General features: G+C 49.7%; 1 protein-coding gene across 5 annotated transcripts in view; it reads right to left on the bottom strand.

Moving 5' to 3' along the window:
- The window catches only part of IGF2 (insulin like growth factor 2), a 43739-nt gene that overhangs the window by 11288 nt on the left and 13092 nt on the right, over positions 1-19359 (bottom strand). For 4 of the 5 annotated variants that reach the window (XM_029058912.2, XM_029058913.2, XM_029058911.2 and 1 more), the window contains exon 2: positions 16651-16819. In XM_029058912.2, coding sequence (XP_028914745.1) covers positions 16651-16819 — 169 coding nt within the window. 5 annotated transcript variants of the gene reach the window in all.

Raw genomic sequence — 19359 nt, 5'->3', positions numbered from 1 at the left:
ACCTGATTGACTTGTATCTACCCCAGGGCTTAGAACAGTGTTTGGCACATAGTAAGTGCTTAACAAATACCATCATCATCATCATCATCAATCCTAGCTCCCCATCTCCTGTGCTCTCTGCTGCTCTCTCTCTGTCTCTCAGCCTTCTCCCAAAGTTGGATCACGTTTCCGGGAGAAGGGTGTGGCTCACAGTGTCCGAGGGAGTTGAGAGGTAGAGGAGGATTAGGGTGGAGTAGAGGCCATCAGATTTGACAAGAAGGAGTTCACTGGTGACTTTGGAGTGGGTGGTTTTGGTGTACTGAATGGGGAGGAAGCCAGATTGGTGGAGGTCAAGGAAAGAACTGGAGCAGAGGAAGTAGAGGAAGAGGGTGTAGACAACTTGCTCAAGTCATCTGGAGAGGAATGGTGGGAGGGAGATGGGGCGATAAGTGGATGGAGCCATGGGGTCAAGGGACGGTTTGTTTAGGATAGGGGGAGACATGAGCGTGTTTGAAAACAGTAGGGGAAAAGCTGTTGAAAAATGAAGTTGAAGAAGACGGTCAGGGAGGGAAGAAGAGGAGCAAGTGCTTTGATAAGGGGCGAAGGGGTGGGGTTGGAGGCGCAGGTGGAAGAGGGGTGGATTTTGAGAGGAGAGTGATCTCTTCTTTAGATACTGCTGGGAAAGATGGGAGAGTCCAAGAGGGTGCAAGAGGAGAGAGTACTTGATGAAGTACATGGCCAGGTCATCAGGGAGAAGAGAAGGGGGAGGTGTCGGGGGTGGGCAGGAGGTTTGAGAAAGGAGTTAAAAGTCGGTAATAGCTGACAGGGGCAAAGAGTGTGGGAGTCAATAAGGATGAAGAAATAATGATGCCGGGTGGAGGAGAGGGCAGAATTAAAGCAGGTGACGATGAGTTCCAGGTGGATGAAGTCGGCCTTGTGTCCGGATTCCTGCCAGCGGCCCTTCACGGCTCATGCTCAAGAGTGGAGGAAACGGACTGTGGAGGCGATCCAGGGCTGAGGGTTGGTAGTACGTGGTCAAGGGAGAGATAGGGGAATGACGGAATTGAGTTCAATCAACCAATCGATAAATCAGTGCTTCTTCCTGAGCACTTAATTTGTGCAGAGCACTGTACTAAGCACTTGGGAAAACACAATACAATGGAGCTGATCCTAGCACTCATCCTATCCCACCTTGACTACTGCATCAGCCTCCCCTCTGACCTCCCTGCCTCTCCAATTCCAGTACATACTTCACTCTGTTGCCCAGATTATTTTTCAAAAAAAAATCAGTTCTCCTCTCCCTACTCCTCAAGAATCTCCAGTGGTTGCCCTTCCTCCTCTGCATCAGACAGAACCAGTGGTTGCCCATCCTCCTCTGCATCAGACAGAAACTCCTTATCATAAGCTTTAAAGTACTGTATCGCCTTGCCCACACCTACTTTACCTCTCTGCTTTTCTAGTAGAACCCATTCCACCCGCTTTGTTCCTCTAATGCCAACTATCACTGTACCTCAATCTCACCTATCTCACCACCGATCCCTCGCCCACATCCTGCCTCTGGCCTCCCCTTCGTACCCGAAAAGCCACCAATCTCCCCAGCTTCAAAGCCTTATTTAAATCACGTCCCCAAGGGCCTTCCCTGATTTAGCACTTATTTCCCCTCTGGACTGTGAGCTCATTATGGGCAGGGAGCGTATCTGCTAATTCGGCTATATTGTACTCTCCCAAGTCCTTAGTACAGTGCTCTGCACATAAGAAATACCATTGATTGATTAGTTGATTGATTTCCTCTTCTTCCACTCTCTTCTGCATGCCCCTTGCTCTTGGATCCGTTCCCTTTATTCACCCATCCCTCAGCCCCACAACATTTAAGTCCGTAGTAATAATTTATTTCTTTATATTAATGTCTGTGTTGCCCTCTAGACTGTATGCTCCTTGTAGACAGGGAATATACCCCTCAACTCTGTTGCCCCAAGCGCTCAGTACAGTGTTCTGCACACAGTAAGAGCTCAATAAATATGATTGATTAATTGATTGACTAATGATCTATGCCCATAAGGAACTTACAGTGCCTAGAAGAGAAGACAGACAATAAAATAAATTACAGAAAGAGGAAAAGGCAGAGAGTAAGGATCCGGACACTAGTTCTGTAGGGCCGAGGGTGGGGTGAAGATCAAGTACTTAATGGGGATGGATCCGATTGCATAGGGGACACAGACAGAGGGGCGATCTCTTCTTCTAGATTCTAAGCACCGAATGAGCAGAGACCAAATCTACCAACCTTATTGCATTGTACTCTCCCAGCTGCTCAATAAATAGCATCGATTGAATGATCGAGTCGGTGGCAGGGCAGACGAGCTCGAAGTACAGTGAATAGGCTGGCATTAGAGGGGTGAAGTGTGCGGGCTGGGCTGGCGTAGGAAATCTGAGAGGAAAGGTACGAGGGGGAAAGCTGACTGTCTTAAAGCTGATGGTGAGGAGTTTCTATTTGATGCAGAGGTGGGTGGTCAACTACTGGAGGTTCTTGAGGAGTGGGGAAACATGGACTGAATGGATTTGTAGAGAAATTATCCGGGCAGCAGAGTGAAGTATGGATTGGAGTGGGGAGAGACAGGAGGCAGGGAGGTCCGCGAGGAGGCTGACACAGTAGTCAAGGTGGGATAAGATAAGTGCTTGAATCAGCACGGGAGTAGTTTGGATAGAAAGGAAAGAGTGGATTTTAGTCATGTGGTGAAGGCAGAACCGACAGGATTTGGCGACAGATTGAATGAGAGAGACGAGTCGAGGATTATACCAAGATTATGGGCTTGAGGGAGGATGGTGATGTTATATACAGTGATAGGAAAGTCAGGGGGAGGATAGCGTTTGGGTGGGAATCTGAGTTCTGTTTTGGACTTACTACATTTAAGGTGTTGACAGGAAATCCAGGTAAAGATGTCCAGAAGGCAGGAGGAAATGTGAGAACGCAGAGAAGGAGAGAGGTCAGGGCTGGAGACGTAGATTTGGGAATCATCCGTGTAGTAGTGGAAGCCGTAGGAGCAAATGAGTTCTTCAAGGGAGTGGGTGTAGAGGGAGAAGATAATGAGAAGCAGCGTGGCTCAGTGGAAAGATCAGGAGCTTGGGAGTCAGAGGTCATGGGTTCTAATTCCGGCTCCGCCACTCGTCAGCTGTGTGACTTTGGGCAATCACTTAACTTCTCTGTGCCTCAGTTCCCTCATCTGTAAAATGGGGGTGAAGACTGTGAGCCCCAGGCGGGACAACCTGAGTACCTTGACTCTACTCTAGTACTTAGAACAGTGCTTGGTGCATAATAATAATAATAATAATGTTCGTATTTGTTAAGTGCTTACTATGTGCAGAGCACTGTTCTAAGCGCTGGGGTAGATACAGGGTCATCAGGTTGTCCCAAGTGGGACTCCCAGTCTTAATTCCCATTTTACAGATAAGGTAACTGAGGCACAGAGAAGTTAAGTGACTTGCCCACAGTCACACAGCTGATAAGTGGCAGAGCCAGGATTCGAACCCATGATCTCTGACTCCTAAAACCATGCTCTTTCCACTGAGCCACGCTGCATAGTAAACGCTTAACAAATACCATCATCATTATTATTATTTTTAAGGAGACCCAGAACTGAGCCTTGAGGGATTCCCACAAGTTAGACGGTGAAGAAGGAAGTGTTGAGCAGATGGATTTGCACATTAAGAGAAGGAAGGGTAGGCCTGGAAACCAAATAGGGTGTGACGTGACTTTTGGAAAATTGGAGGGGACGGAGAGATTGGCACGCTCTGTGGGAGATCAGTACAGATTTACCCGGACGGGGTGGGATAGAGGTGGGAGGTTGTGGTTGGCTAGAGAGAATTCAGAGTCGGTGAGGTTGAACACTGTACAGAGAGTAGAGTACAGTCTTAATCCCCATTTTTACAGGTGAGGGAACTGAGGCACAGAGCCCCAGGTGAGACAACTTGATTGACTTGGGGAAGCAGTGTGGTATAGTGGAAAGAGCCTGGGCTTCAGAGTCAGAGATCATGGGTTCGATTCCTGGCTCTGTCACCTGACAGTGGTGTGACTGTGGGCAAGTCACTTAACTTCTCTGTGCCTCAGTTACCTTATCTGTAAAATGGGGATTAACTGTGAGCTTCACAAGGGACAACCTGACTACCCTGTATCTACCCCAGCGCTTGGAACAGTGCTCTGCACATAGTAAGTGCTTAACACATACCAACATTATTTTTATTACTTGTATCTACCCCAGGGCTTAGAACAGTGTTTGGCACATAGTAAGCACTTAACAAATACCATCATCATCATCATCATCATCATCAATCCTAGCTCCCCATCTCCCATGCATGCTCCCTCTATGTGTCTCGGCCTTTTCCCAAAGATGGTTCATGTTTCCGGGAGAAGGGTGTGGCTCAGTGTCCGAGGCAGTTCAGAGGTTGAGAAGGATTAGGATGGAGTAGAGGCCATCAGATTTGACAAGAAGGAGGTCATGGGTGACTTTGGAGTGGGTGGTTTTGGTGGACTGAATGGGGAGGAAGCCAGATTGGAGAAGGTCAAGGAAAGAACTGGAGCAGAGGAAGTAGAGGAAGTGGGTGTAGACAACTTGCTCAAGTCATCTGGAGAGGAATGGTGGGAGGGAGATGGGGCGATAAGTGGATGGAGCCATGGGGTCAAGGGATGGTTTGTTTAGGATAGGGGGAGACATGAGCGTGTTTGAAAACAGTAGGGGAAAACTGTTGGAAAATGAAGTTGAAGAAGACGGTCAGGGAGGGAAGAAGAGAAGGAGCCAGTGCTTTGATAAGGGGCAAAGGGGTGGAGTTGGAGGTGCAGGTGGAGGAGGGATGGATTTTGAGAAGAGAGTGATCTCTTCTTTAGATACTGTTGGGAAAGTTGGGAGAGTCCAAGAGGGTGCAAGAGGAAAGAGGGCCTGGAGAGAAGCAGGGGGGGCTTTAGGGGGATCGTGCCTGGTGATTTCAATTTTCTCGATGAAGTACATGGCCAGGTCATCAGGGAGAAGAGAAGGGGGAGGTGTCGGGGGCGGGCAGGAGGTTTGAGGAAGGAGTTAAAAGTCTGTAGTAGCTGACAGGGGCAAAGAGTGTGGGAGTCAATAAGGATGAAGAAATAATGATGCCGGGTGGAGGAGAGGGCAGAATTAAAGCAGGTGAAGATGAGTTCCAGGTGGATGAAGTCGGTCTTATGTCCGGATTCCTGCCAGCGGCCCTTCACGGCTCGTGCTCAAGAGCGGAGGAAACGGACTGGGGAGGCGATCAGGGCTGAGGGTTGGTAGTACAAGGTCAAGGGAGAGAGAGGGGAATAACGGAATTGAGTTCAATCAACCAATCTATCAATCACCACTACTTCCTGAGCACTTGATTTGTGCAGAGTCATGTACTAAGCACTTGGGAAAACACAATACAATGGAGCTAATCCTAGCACGCATCCTATCCCACCTTTACTACTGCATCAGCCTCTCCTCTGACCTCTCCGTGTCTCTCTCAACTCCAGTACATACTTCTCTCTGTTAGCCCTTATTTCCCCTCTTGACTGTGAGCTCATTATGGGCAGGGATGTATCCGCTAATTCTGCTATATTGTACTCTCCCAAGTCCTTAGTACAGTGCTCTGCACATAAGAAATACCATTGATCGATTAATTGACTGATTTCCTCATCTTCCACTCCCTTCTGCATGCCCCTTGCTCTGGGATCTGTTTCCTTTATTCACCCATCCCTCAGCCCCACAACCTTTAAGTCCATGCTAATAATTTATTTATAGTAATTTCCGTGTCTCCCTCTAGACTGTACGCTCCTTGTAGACAGGGAATGTGTCTCTCAACTCCATTGTATTGCCCCAAGTGTTCAGTACAGTGTTCTGCACACCGTAAGAGCTCAATAAATGTGATTGATTAATTGATTGATTAATGATCTATGCCCATAGGAACATACAGTGTCTAGAAGAGAGGACAGACAATAAAATAAATTACAGAAAGAGGAAAAGGCAGAGAGTAAGGATATGGACACTAGTTCCATAGGGCCGAGGGTGGGGTGAAGATCAAGTACTTAATGGGGATGGATCCGAGTGCATAGGGGACACAGACAGAGGGGTGATCTCTCCTTCTAGATTCTAAGCACCGGATGAGCAGAGAGCAAATCTACCAACCTTATTGCATTGTATTCTCCCAGCTGCTCAATAAATAGCATCGATTGAATGATCGAGTCGGTGGCAGGGCAGATGAGCTCGAAGTACAGTGAATAGGCTGGCATTAGAGGGATGAAGTGTGCGGGCTGGGCTGGCGTAGGAAATCTGAGAGGAAAGGTAGGAGGGGGAAAGCTGACTGTCTTAAAGCTGATGGTGAGGAATTTCTATTTGATGCAGAGGTGGGTGGTCAACTACTGGAGGTTCTTGAGGAGTGGGGAAACATGGACCGAATGGATTTGTAGAGAAATTATCCGGGCAGCAGAGTGAAGTATGGATTGGAGTGGGGAGAGACAGGAGGCAGGGAGGTCCGCGAGGAGGCTGACACAGTAGTCAAGGTGGGATAAGATAAGTGCTTGAATCAGCATGGGAGTAGTTTGGATAGAAAGGAAAGAGTGGATTTTAGTCATGTGGTGAAGGCAGAACCGACAGGATTTGGCGACAGATTGAATGAGAGAGACGAGTCGAGATTATACCAAGATTATGGGCTTGAGGGAGGATGGTGATGTTATATACAGTGATAGGAAAGTCAGGGGGAGGATAGCGTTTGGGTGGGAATCTGAGTTCTGTTTTGGACTTACTACATTTAAGATGTTGACAGGAAATCCAGGTAAAGATGTCCAGAAGGCAGGAGGAAATGTGAGAACGCAGAGAAGGAGAGAGGTCAGGGCTGGAGACGTAGATTTGGGAATCATCCATGTAGTAGTGGAAGCCGTAGGAGCGAATGAGTTGTTCAAGGGAGTGGGTGTAGAGGGAGAAGATAATGAGAAGCAGCGTGGCTCAGTGGAAAGATCAGGAGCTTGGAAGTCAGAGGTCATGGGTTCTAATCCTGGCTCCGCCACTCGTCAGCTGTGTAACTTTGGGCAATCACTTAACTTCTCTGTGCCTCAGTTCCCTCATCTGTAAAATGGGGGTGAAGACTGTGAGCCCTAAGCGAGACAACCTGATTACTTTGACTCTACCTCAGGACTTAAAACAGTGCTCAGCGCATAGTAAACGCTTAACAAATACCATCATCATTATTATTAGTATTATTTTTAAGGAAACTCGGAACTGAGCCTTGAGGGACCCCCACAAGTTAGAGGGTGAAGAAGGAAGTGTTGAGGATGTGGATTTGCACATTAAGAGAAGGAAGGGTAGGCCTGGAAACCAAATGGGGCGTGACGTGACTTTTGGAACATTGGAGGGTGCGGAGAGATCGGCACGCTCCGTGGGAGATCAGTACAGATTTGCCCAGACGGGGTGGGAGAGAAGGTGGTTCAGGAGGTTGTGGTCGGATAGAGGGATTTCAGAGTCGGTGAGATTGAACATTGTACAGAGAGTAGAGTACAGTCTTAATCCCCATTTTTACAGATGAGGGAACTGAGACACAGAGCCCCACGTGAGACAACCTGATTGACTTGTATCTACCCCAGGGCTTAGAACAGTGTTTGGCACATAGTAAGTGCTTAACAAATACCATCATCATCATCATCATCAATCCTAGCTCCCCATCTCCTGTGCTCTCTGCTGCTCTCTCTCTGTCTCTCAGCCTTCTCCCAAAGTTGGATCACGTTTCCGGGAGAAGGGTGTGGCTCACAGTGTCCGAGGGAGTTGAGAGGTAGAGGAGGATTAGGGTGGAGTAGAGGCCATCAGATTTGACAAGAAGGAGTTCACTGGTGACTTTGGAGTGGGTGGTTTTGGTGTACTGAATGGGGAGGAAGCCAGATTGGTGGAGGTCAAGGAAAGAACTGGAGCAGAGGAAGTAGAGGAAGAGGGTGTAGACAACTTGCTCAAGTCATCTGGAGAGGAATGGTGGGAGGGAGATGGGGCGATAAGTGGATGGAGCCATGGGGTCAAGGGACGGTTTGTTTAGGATAGGGGGAGACATGAGCGTGTTTGAAAACAGTAGGGGAAAAGCTGTTGAAAAATGAAGTTGAAGAAGACGGTCAGGGAGGGAAGAAGAGAAGGAGAAGGACAACCTGATTACCTTGACTCTACCCTAGTACTTAGAACAGTGCTTGGCGCATGGTAAACACTTAACAAATACCATCATCATTATTATTATTATTTTTAAGGAGACCCAGAACTGAGCCTTGAGGGACCCCCACAAGTTAGAGGGTGAAGAAGGAAGTGATGAGGGTGTGGATTTGTGAATTAAGAAAAGGAAGGGTAGGCCTGGAAACCAAATGGGGCGTGACGTGACTTTTGGAACACTGGAGGGGGCGGAGAGATCGGCATGCTCTGTGGGAGATCAGTACAGATTTGCCCGGACGGGGTGGGAGAGAAGGTGGGAGGTTGTGGTTGAATAGAGGGATTTCAGAGTCGGTGAGGTTGAAGATTGTACAGAGTAGAGATGATGAAATCGAGTATGTGTCCAAGTCGGTGAGTGGGTGAGGTAGGATGGAGCAGGAGGTCAGTGAAGTTGAGGAGTTAGAGAAAGCGGGCAGTGGAAATATCGTTGGGGACATCCACATGGATATTCAAGTCCCTGAAGATTAGCATAGGGATGGAGAAATGATAATAATGATAATAATTGCGATATTTGTTAAGCGCTACTGGGCTCCAGGCACTGTACTAAGCACAGGGGTGGATACAAGCAAATCAGGCTGGACACAGTACCTGTCCCACGTGGGGCTCACAGTCTTAATCCCCATTTTACAGATGACGGAACTGAGGCCCAGAGAAGTGAAGCGACTTGCCCAAGGTCCCCTGGCGGAAAAGTGGCGGAGCCAGGATCAGGCCAGTGTAGACACAGGAAAGTGACAAAGGCATAGAAATGTTTGGTAAAGTTGGAGCTCGGTGGGGCCTGACGGTGGTGGATGACCGTGACCAGTAACAGGAGGGGGTGGTAGAGGTGGATGATGTGAGTTTCAAAGGAAAGGAAAGAGATAATAATAATTCTGGTATTTGTTAAGCACTGGGGCAAGAAGCAAGCTGATTTCCACCCCTCTTTCCCAGTGAACTTTGGGGAACAGAAGATGAGGCCCCTTAAGGAGAGGCTGGTCTGCTCAAGGAGCCCCAACTTTGTCAAATAACCTGAATCTCCCATGTGCCCAAACCTGGACTCCCCAATTTTCCTGAGTGAAAAAGGACCCCTCCCACACCAACCCCCCGCCATGTGCAGACCAGCTTGGTCCTTGTCCCATTTTCCAGAAGGGGATATTGAAACTGAGGTGGACGGGGAGAACGATCGGCGGCGAGAAACCCCCGGCCCCGCCGGCGGGCCCCCCTGAGCCGGCTGGGCAGGAGCGGGGGAGGGGCTTCGGGTATATCTGGGTGGGCCGGCCCCACCCCCCCAATCAATCAAACAGCAAGCCAAGTGGAATGAAATTCAGGGTGTAAACAGGCCCCAGGCCCCCCACAACCCCTGTTCCCCCCTGCCCAGAAAAACGCAGCTCTAATAAAGACTCTTTGTCTGGCTTGGATGCGGGTGATGTCTCAGACTAACCCTACCCCTCCCCAGCCCGCCACCCGGCCCCTCCCCCGCTTCCTTTTTCCATGTATTATCCCAACCAACAGTCCGAGTCGAAGAATGTGCGCCGTCAGCATAAGCTGCTGGAAAGAGCTAAATTCTTATCAGCTGTTGGGAAGGAGGGAAGCTGTTAGCCTCTGCCACTTTCTTCCCACCCCTGCGTCCTCCCGGCACCCACCCCCGGGCCCTCTCCCGCCTCCCACCCACCTCGTCGACTCCCCAGGTGTCAGCCCGCCCACCCGCTGACCGCCCACCCTGTCCCTCACCCCCTCCTGAGGCCACCCCGCCTTGGGGGGCTGAGGGCCAGGGACTGGGTCCGACCTGATTATCTCTGGTCTCCCCAGTGTGTAGCATAGGGCTTGGCACAGAGTAAGCACTAAAAAGTACCACCGCTTCTATTATCATTATCATTCATACCTTCCCCATAGAGGTCTGGCCTTGTCCCCCCGATTCCCCCCAACCCCCACTGGGTTCCTGGAGTGAGGGGCTGGAGTGCAATTGAGCAGAGGGATTATTGGGGGGCAGAGGGGAAGAGTAGAAGCCCCTCAAGGGCAGGGATCAAGTTTTCTCCTTTTACTGCTGCTCCCAAACACCATAATTGGTGCTCGGCAGACAGTAAAGTGTCAGTACTCAATCGATCAGTGGTGTTTATCAAGTGCTTGCGGAACGCCAAGTATTGAACTAAACACTTGGGAGAGCAGAATTGGTAGACACAATTCCTGCCTTCAAGGAGTTTACAGTCTAGAGGAGGGAGGAGGGAGAAACAGACATTAAAATAAATTACAAGGGGGGAAGTGGAAGAACATGAGTCTTTGGACTTAAGTGCTGGGGGGTTGGGGTGAAAATCAAAATGCCCTAAGGGGTTCAAGTGCATAAGCAGTGCAGAGGGGAGAATAAGGGAAGATGAGGCCTAAATCTGGGAAGTCTTCTTGAAAGGTGTGCTTTTAATAAGGCTTTGAAGGTGGGGAGAGTGGTGGTCTGTAAGATATGAAGAGGGAGGACATTCCAAGCCAGGGGCAGGATGTGGGCGAGGGGTCGGTGGCGAGATGGATGAGATCGAGGCACAGTGAGAAGATTGGCATTAGAGGAGTGAAGTGTGAGGGCTGGGCTGGAGTAGGAATCAGGGAGGAGGGGAGAGCTGGCTGGGGGAGGAGGCCATAAAGCTCACAGTGAAGTGACCTCTCCCCTGACTCCGGTCCCCACAGCACGATCAAAGGTCAAAGTCTTACAGAGCGTCCATGCAGGGACAGCAACAGTTGACCCTCATCCCACCCACCCCCGGACCAGGACACGCATCCTCGATCGACACTGAGCCCAGTGCTCCCGGCACCCGATCCCGATCCGGGAAGACCAGGGTCCAAAGGGGCTGCCTGAGCGCTAGGGAGGTGCTCTGGATGGCGGTGGGGGGGCTCTGAGGGGTGGGCAGTCAGGAAGGGGACCCCGATTCTCTAGAAATCCATATTCCCCAGATACACGGGCGGACAGACTAGCAGCTCAGAAACCAGATCCACTGAATCTCCCAAGCCGCACTAGGGTCTAAAACCCTGGACATTGCCCCGCCACCTGTGTCAGCCTTACAGTCTGACTGGTCCAGGATTCTGTAATGTGTGCTCGGGTCTTTTCGGGATACTCATCCTCGGGGTTAGGGATGACTAACCAATACTTCTGACTCTCCCCTACTGACCCAGCACGGACCATCCCACGCTGCTGACTTTCCCCTCTATATCATTCATTCATTCAATAGTATTTACTGAACGCTTACTATGTGCAGAGCACTGTACTAAGTGCTTGGAATGTACAATTCGGCAACAGATAGAGACAATCCCTGCCCATTGATGGGCTCACAGTCTAATCGGAGGAGACAGACGGACAAAAACAAGACAACTTAATCACGATAAATAGAATCGAGGGGATGTGCACCTCATTAATAAAATAAATAGGGTAATAAAAATATGTACAAATCCGACACCCTTGACTCTCCCCTCTTCATCCATGCCCCTCCCCAGTGACCCAGTATGGACCATCCGACAACCTTGACTCTCCCCCAGGGACCCAGTATAAACCATCCAACCACCCCTGGGGCAGGCAGAAGGGCAAGGACAAGGATAGGGCAGGGATGGAAGCAGGAGCAGGTGCAGATTAGACTGCCAAAGTGCAAGTAGTATATTTGCCTCATGGCTAATGGCAGAGATAGTCCATTTTGAAAAGTCTAAAGAGAGGGGCTTGTGGGGCTAAAGAAGCAGCGTGGCCTAGTGGAAAGAGCCGGGCCTGGGCGTCAGAAGGATCTGGCTTCTAATCCCAGCTCTGCCACTTGTCCACTGTATGACCTTGTGTAAGTCATTTCACTTTTCTGGAATTCAGTTACCGCATCTGTAAAATGGGAATTAAGTCTGTAAACCCTGTGTGGGACAGGGACTGTATCCAATGTTATCTACCCCAATGCTTAATACAGTGCTTGGCACATAGTAAACACACTTAACAAATACCACAATTATTATTATTAGTGGTTTCAGACAGGGTTCAGCCAAGGAATCATATAATAATAATAATAATAATAATGTTAGTATTTGTTAAGCACTTACTATGTGCCGAGCACTGTTCTAAGCTCCGGGTAGATACAGGGTAATCAGGTTGTCCCATGTGAGGCTCATAGTTAATCCCCATTTTCAGATGAGGTAACTGAGGCACAGAGAAATTAAGTGACTTGCCCACAGTCACACAGCTCACAAGTGCAGAGCCGGGATTCAAACTCATGACCTCTGACTCCCAAGCCCGTGCTCTTTCCACTGAGCCACGCTGCTTCTTGAGCACCTGTTTTGCAGAAGACTGTATTAAGCTATTAGTCTACTGTTTGCAGGGCTCTGTTGTGAGCGATTGGGAGAGTCCAAGAGAATTAGTAGGTATGATCTCTGGCCTCAAGGAGCTTGCAGTTTATTTTGCACAGAGCACTGTTCTGAACACTTGGGAGAATCCAACAGAGATTCCCAAATCTACATCTCCAGCCCTGATCTCGCTCTTCTTCTCTTCAGTCTGGTATGTCAACCAGCCTTCAGGACAACTCTACCTGGTTGTCCCACTGACGCCTCAAACTTAACAGGTCCGAAACAGAACTCCTCATCTTCACCCTCAAATCCTATCCTCCGGCTGTCTTTCCCTTCACTGTAGACAATACCAGCCTCCTCCCTGATTCACAAGCACAAAACCGTGGCACCATCCTCAACTCATTTCTCTCATTCAACCAAGACACTCAGTCTGTCAGTCTGTCCTGTCGGTTCTACCTTTGTAACCGTGGCTCAGTGGAAAAAGCCCAAGCCTGGGAGTCAGAAGGACCTGGGTGCTAATCCTGGCTCTGTCACATGTCTGCTGTGTGACCTTGGGCAAGTTCCTTCACTTCTCTGGGCCTCAGTTACTTCATCTGTAAAATGGGGATAAAGACTATGAGCATCCCCGTGGAACAACCTAAATGCCTTGTATCTACCCCAGTGCTTAGAACAGTACTTGGCACATATTAAGCACTTAACAAATGCCATTATTATTATTATTATTATTATTATTAATAACCTCTCTAGAAGCTGACCTTTCCTCTCCATCCTAATTGCTACTACCTTGGTAATACTACTACTACTACTACTAATAATAATAGTGATGGCATTTGTTAAGCGCTTACTATGTGCAAAGCACTGTTCTAAGCATTGGGCACTGTTCTATCATAATGTGGGTTCTGTTAGATGCTTACTATGTGCCAAGCATTGTTCTAAGCCCTAGAATAGATGAAAGGTAATCAGGTCCTATTTGGAGCTACCAGTCTCAGTAGGAGGGAGAACAGGTATTGACCCCCCCATTTGCAGATTAAGGAACTGAGTCACCGAGAAGTGAAGTGACTTGTCCAAGGTCACAAGTAGGTAAGCAGCAGAGCTGGAATTAGAACCCAAGTCCTCTGACTCCCAGTCCCAGATTCTTTCCACTAGGCCAGGCTGCTTCTCTATCCAAGCACTCATCCTATCCCACCTGGATGACTGAATCAGCCTCCTCGTTTGATCTCCCTGCCTCCTGTCTCTCCTTACTTCATTCTGCTGTCCGGATCATTTTTCTAAGGAAACATTCAGTCCCTGTCTCCCTATTCCCCAAGACCCTCCAGTGGTTGCCCATCCATCTCTGGATCAAACAGAAACTCCTCACCATTGACATTAAAGTAGTCGATCACCTCACCCCCTCCTACCTCACCTCGCTTCTCTCCTACTCTAACCCAGCCCGCACACTCGGCTCCTCTAATGCCAACCTTTTCACCATCCGTCCATCTCGTCTATCTCGCCTCTGACCTCTTGCCCACGTCCTGCCTCTGGCCTGGAACGCTCTCACCTTTCATAACCAACAGGCCACCACTCGCCCCTCCTTCAAAGCCGTATTAAAAGCACATCTCCTCCAAGAGGCCTTCCTCAACTAAGCCCTCATTTTCCTTACCTGCTGCCTTTCTGCACTGCCTAAATCCTTCGATTTGTATATTTTAGCAATTGATATTCACCTCCCTCAGCCCCGTAGAACTTATGTATGTTATATTGTACTCTCCCAAGCACTTAGTAGAGTGCTCTGCGCACAATAAGCGCTCAACGAACACGATGGACTGCTATCCTTTCCCTCAACTATTTCCCCTATCTGAAATTTATTTTAATGTCAGTCTCCTCCTTAAACCATAAGATCCTTGTGGGCAGGGAATGTATCTGTTGTATTGTCCTCTCCCATGTGTTTAATACAGTGCTCTGCACACAGTAAGTGCTCAATAAATACCACTGATTGATTGATTGATGTGCAAGACACTGAGCTGAGTGCTTGGGTGAGTACAACGGGGTTGGTAGACTTGATCCCTGTCCTTGAGGAGAAGAAGCATGATGTAGTGGATAGAGCCAGGCCTGGGAATCAGAAAGAAGATCAAGGTTTGTACCATAAAAAAAATCATTCACTCAATGGTATTTATTGAGCACTTACTCTGTGCAGAGCACTAAACTGAGTATTTGGGATGGGGTTCTTTGGTGGGGAAGTTAGGGGGTAGGTGAGGACTCTGGCCTTGAGCTTCAAGGAGTGATCCCCAAGCACTTAACCCCAAGCCCCCAACCACTGAGCTCTATCCACCTATCCACCTCCATATCAAACAAAAACTTCTCACCATTGGCTTTAAAGCCTTTTATCCCCTTGTCACCTGCTACCTCACCTGACTTCCGTCCTTTTCCAACCCAGCCCGCACACTCTGCTCCTCTGGTGCTGCTAACCTTCTCACTGGGCCTGCATCTCGCCCGTCCCGCCGTCGACCCCTGGCCCACGTTCTGCCTCTGGCCTGAAACGCCCTCCCTCCTCAATTCCAACAGACAATGTTTTCTCTCCCCCTTCAAACCCTTCCTAAATGCCCATCTCCTCCAGGAGGCCTTCCCAGACTAAGCTCATCTCTCACTCCCTTCTGTGTCACCCTGACTCGCTCCCTTTGTTCTTCCCCCCTCTTCCTACCCCATGGCGCTTATGTATAGGTCTCTCATTTTATTTATTTGTATTGTTGTCTGCTTCCCCCTTCTAGACTGTGAGTTTGTTGTGTGCAGGGATTATCACTCTTTATTGTTATATTGTACTCTCCCAAGCACTTAGTATGGTGCTCTGCACACAGCGCTCAAAAATATGATTGAATGAATGAATGAATGAGCTCTGGGCCCCAAGCAGCAGCACTGAGCCCCAGTGCCTTTCCCATGCAGTATGGTGTCGCCTATCCACCCCCCCGGGACCACCCAGCCCCTGGCGCCACGGAGACACCTGTGGGGAGGGGGGTTGCCGTCCCAGGCATGGCAACGGAGCTGGGAGCCAGGAGCCGGGGGACCCAGGGGACTGTTCCCTCTCCTACCACCCCCACCCGTTGGCTGCCTCGGTTTCCCTCTTCTTCACCCCTCCACCCGGCCAATTCTTTCGGAGACAATCTCAGGATGATCGTCAACTGCCTTCCTGCCCATATATGCACACAGACACATATATCTAAGCACACACATACATTAATTAATTCATTAATACATACATACACACTTAATAATACCCCCCTTCTAATTCATGCAAATACAGACCCCCTCTCATTCATCCATTCATTCAGTCATATTTATTGAGTGCTTACTGTGTGCAAAGCACTGCACTAAGCACTTGGGAGACAATATAACAATAAACAGATACATTCCTGCCCACATCGAGTCTACCCCTTCCACAGTCTCCCCATTCCAGATACACTAATTAATTCATTTATACATACACAGACATATTAATAATACCCCCTTCTCACGTACACACAAATTCATGCACATAATAATAAAAAATAATTCTGGTATTTGTTAAGCACTTACTGTGTGCCAGGCACTGTACTAAACGCTGGAGTGGATACTAGCAAATCGGGTTGGACACAGTCTCAATCCCCATTTTACAGACGAGGAAACTGAGGCCCAGAGAAGTGAAAAGACTTGCCCAAGGTGACACAGCAGACAAGTGGCGGAGCTGGGATTAGAACCTACAACCTTCTGGCCGCCAGGCCCTTCTCTAGCCAATATTCCATGCTGCCTCTGCTTAGGGTACTGGGCGCATACTGAGCGCAGAGCACTGTGCTGAGCCTTGGGGAGATCTAGCAGGAGCAAAGAGACACATTCCCTAATGGTGTAACTGTGGTATTTGTTGAGCGCTTACTACATGCCAGGCACTGAACTAAGCATTAGGGTGGATACAAGCAAATCGGGTTGGACACAGTCCCTGTCCCTCGTGGGGCTCACCGTCTCGATCCCCATTTTCCAGTGAGGGAACTGAGGCCCAGAGAAGCGAAGTGACTTCCCCAAGGTCACACAGCAAATGGTGGATCCGGGATTAGAACGCAGGTCCTTCTGACTCCCAGGCAGGGGCTCCAGCCACTTTACACAATTGTACACAGAAGGAACTAGAGAGGGGTGGAGGTGAGACCGGGGTGGGGATGGGGACTCTACCTCCCCCCCCCTCCAGCCCCGCCCCCTTCCTTACCGAAGTAGAAGCCTCGGTCTCCACAGACGAACTGGAGTGTGTCGACCAGCTCCCCGCCGCACAGGGTCTCACTCTGGCTGTGGCGATGCGGGCTCTGGGTGGCGGCCGTGTAGACGAGGCACGTCAGGGTGAACAGCAGCCATCTCCACAACGGGCAGATCCGCCGCCCCTGTACCAGGGGCACACGGCACAGACCCCTCAGACCCCAGGGGATACACCCTACATGTCCCCGACCAGCCCCTCTCCCCACAACCCACCCCGGACCGGCATCCCCCGACCACCACCTGTCCCAGACCAGTGTTCCCCACCCCCACCTGCCTCAGACCTGTGTCCCCCACCCCTACCCATCCCGGAGAAGCACCCCTAGCCCACCCTGGACCAGTGCCTCCCAGCCCCACCTGTCCCTGGCCGGCACCCCCCATCCCTTTGTGACCGAGACCAGTGTCCTCTGCCCCTACCCAACTCGGACCAGTACCCCTGACTCTCACCCACCCCAGACCAGCACCCCCCACCCATCCCGGAAAAGCACCCCCAACCGACCCCAGACCAGTGACCCCTGACTCTCACCTGTCTGAGACCAGTGTCCCCCACCATCACCCACCCCAGGATGTTGCCCGCCACTCCTACCAATCCCAGACCAGCACCCCCAACCTATCCCGGATCAGTGACCCCCAACTCTCACCTGTCCCAGACCAGGGTTCCCCACCCTCATCAACCCCAGACCAGTGCTCCCCTTCCCCACCTGCCCCAGACTAGTGCAACCCGCCCCCACTGGCCTCACACCAGGGCCTCCCACCCCTCCCCGACCCCAAACCAGCCCCCCACCCCAAACAACCCCCCCAACCGACCCCAGACCAGCACCCCCCCATCAGATCCGACAGACAATGACTCTCTGATGCTCCAAAGCCTTATTGAAGGTCCATCTCCTCCAATCTTCCCTGACTAATCCCTCCTTTCCTCTTCTCCCACTCCCTTCTGCATCACCCTAACTTGCTCCCTTTATTCATCCCTACTCCCAGCCCCACACCACTTATGTATATATTTATAACTTTTTTATTTGTGTTGATGTCTGTCTCCCCACCTCTAGACTGTGAGCTTGTTTGTGGGTAGGGATTGTCTCTTTTTATTGCTGTATTGTATTTTCCCAAGTGCTTAGTCCAGTGCTCTGCACACAGTAAGCGTTCAATAAATACATTGATTGAATGAATAAATGAAGGCCCACCCTCCCCAGACCAATGTCCCCCACCCCCACCAGCCACAGACCAGTACCCCTTCTGCTCCCACCCACCCCATCCACAACCCAGATCCCCTCCCACAAGAGTGTAAGCCACCTCATCCCACTTTTCCCCATCCCCCTTCACTGATGTATAAACTGCACCGCATTCCCCTCCCACAGGGGTATAAACTTCACACCCCACTTCTCCAATCCCTTTCCCTGCTTTTTTGTGCATTTGTTCATTCACTCATTCATTATTCCTATTTACTCTATGCAAAGCACTGTACTGAGCTCCTGTTGTACAGTACAACAATAAACAGTGACATTCCCTGCCCATGACAAGCTCACAGTCTAGAGGGAAGAGGAGAGAGATATCTCTAAAAATAAATAAAATGACAGAGCTCTACATAAGTGCTGTGGGGCTGGGTTGTGGGGGAGAGCAAAGGGTACAAGTCAGGGTGATGCAGAAGGGAGTGGGAGATGAGGAAAAGCAGGGCTTAGTCTGGGAAAGCCTTGGAGGAGATGGGCTTTCAATAAGGCTTTAAAGAGAAGAGAGCAATTGTCTGTTGGTGAAGTGCTTACTCTGTGTCAAGACTATTCTAAGCACTGGGGTAGATATACTGGATACAATCTCTCCCCCATGGGGCTCACAGTTTAAGTAGGAGGGAGAACAGGTTTTGAATCCTCATTTTTTAATGTCATTTGTTAAGCACTTATTACGTGCCAGGCACTGTGTTAAGCGATGGGGTAGATACAAGCTATGGGGTAATCAAGTTGGATACAGTTCGAGTCCCACTTGGGGCTCACAGTCTTCTTCCCCATGTTATAGATGAGGTAACTGAGGCATGTAGAAGTGAAGTGACTTGCTCAGGGTCAAATGGCAGAGAAACAGTGTGGCCTAGTGTAAAAAGCCTGGACCTGATAGTCACAACGACTTGAATCCTAAACCCGGCTCTACTGGGCTGCTGTGTGACCTTGGACAAGTCACTTCACTTCTTCGGGTCTCATTTACTTAGTCTGTAAAATGGGGATTTCACTTGAGCCCCATGTGGGACATGAACTGTGTCCAACCTGATATCTACCCCCAGTGTTTAGTACAGTGCCTGGCACATATAGTTACCTCAAGGGCTTAGTACAATGCTCAAGTGCTAGTACAGTGTTCTACATACAGTAAGTACTCAATAAATTCAATTGAATGAATGAATGAATGAATCTGTAAAATGGGGATTAAGACCGTGAGCCCTATGCGGGACAGGAATTATGTCCACCTGATTAGCTTCTCTCTACCCCAGTGCCTGGTACAGTGCCTGGCATATGGTAAGTGCTTAACATATACCATTAAAAGAAAATTCCATAAATACATGAAATAGAACCCAGGTCCTCCAGCCCCAGACCTGTGGCATTTCCACTAAGCTATGCTGCTTCCCTGGAGAATAAACCGCACCCCAATTCCCCTCCATCAGGGGTATAAATCACCACAACCCTCTTCCCCA

The sequence above is a fragment of the Ornithorhynchus anatinus genome, chromosome 3 (assembly GCF_004115215.2).
Source record: "Ornithorhynchus anatinus isolate Pmale09 chromosome 3, mOrnAna1.pri.v4, whole genome shotgun sequence".
Classification (NCBI taxonomy): domain Eukaryota; kingdom Metazoa; phylum Chordata; class Mammalia; order Monotremata; family Ornithorhynchidae; genus Ornithorhynchus; species Ornithorhynchus anatinus.
Note: the sequence above shows the minus strand (reverse complement) of the source record. Positions and strands in the feature narration are given on the sequence as shown.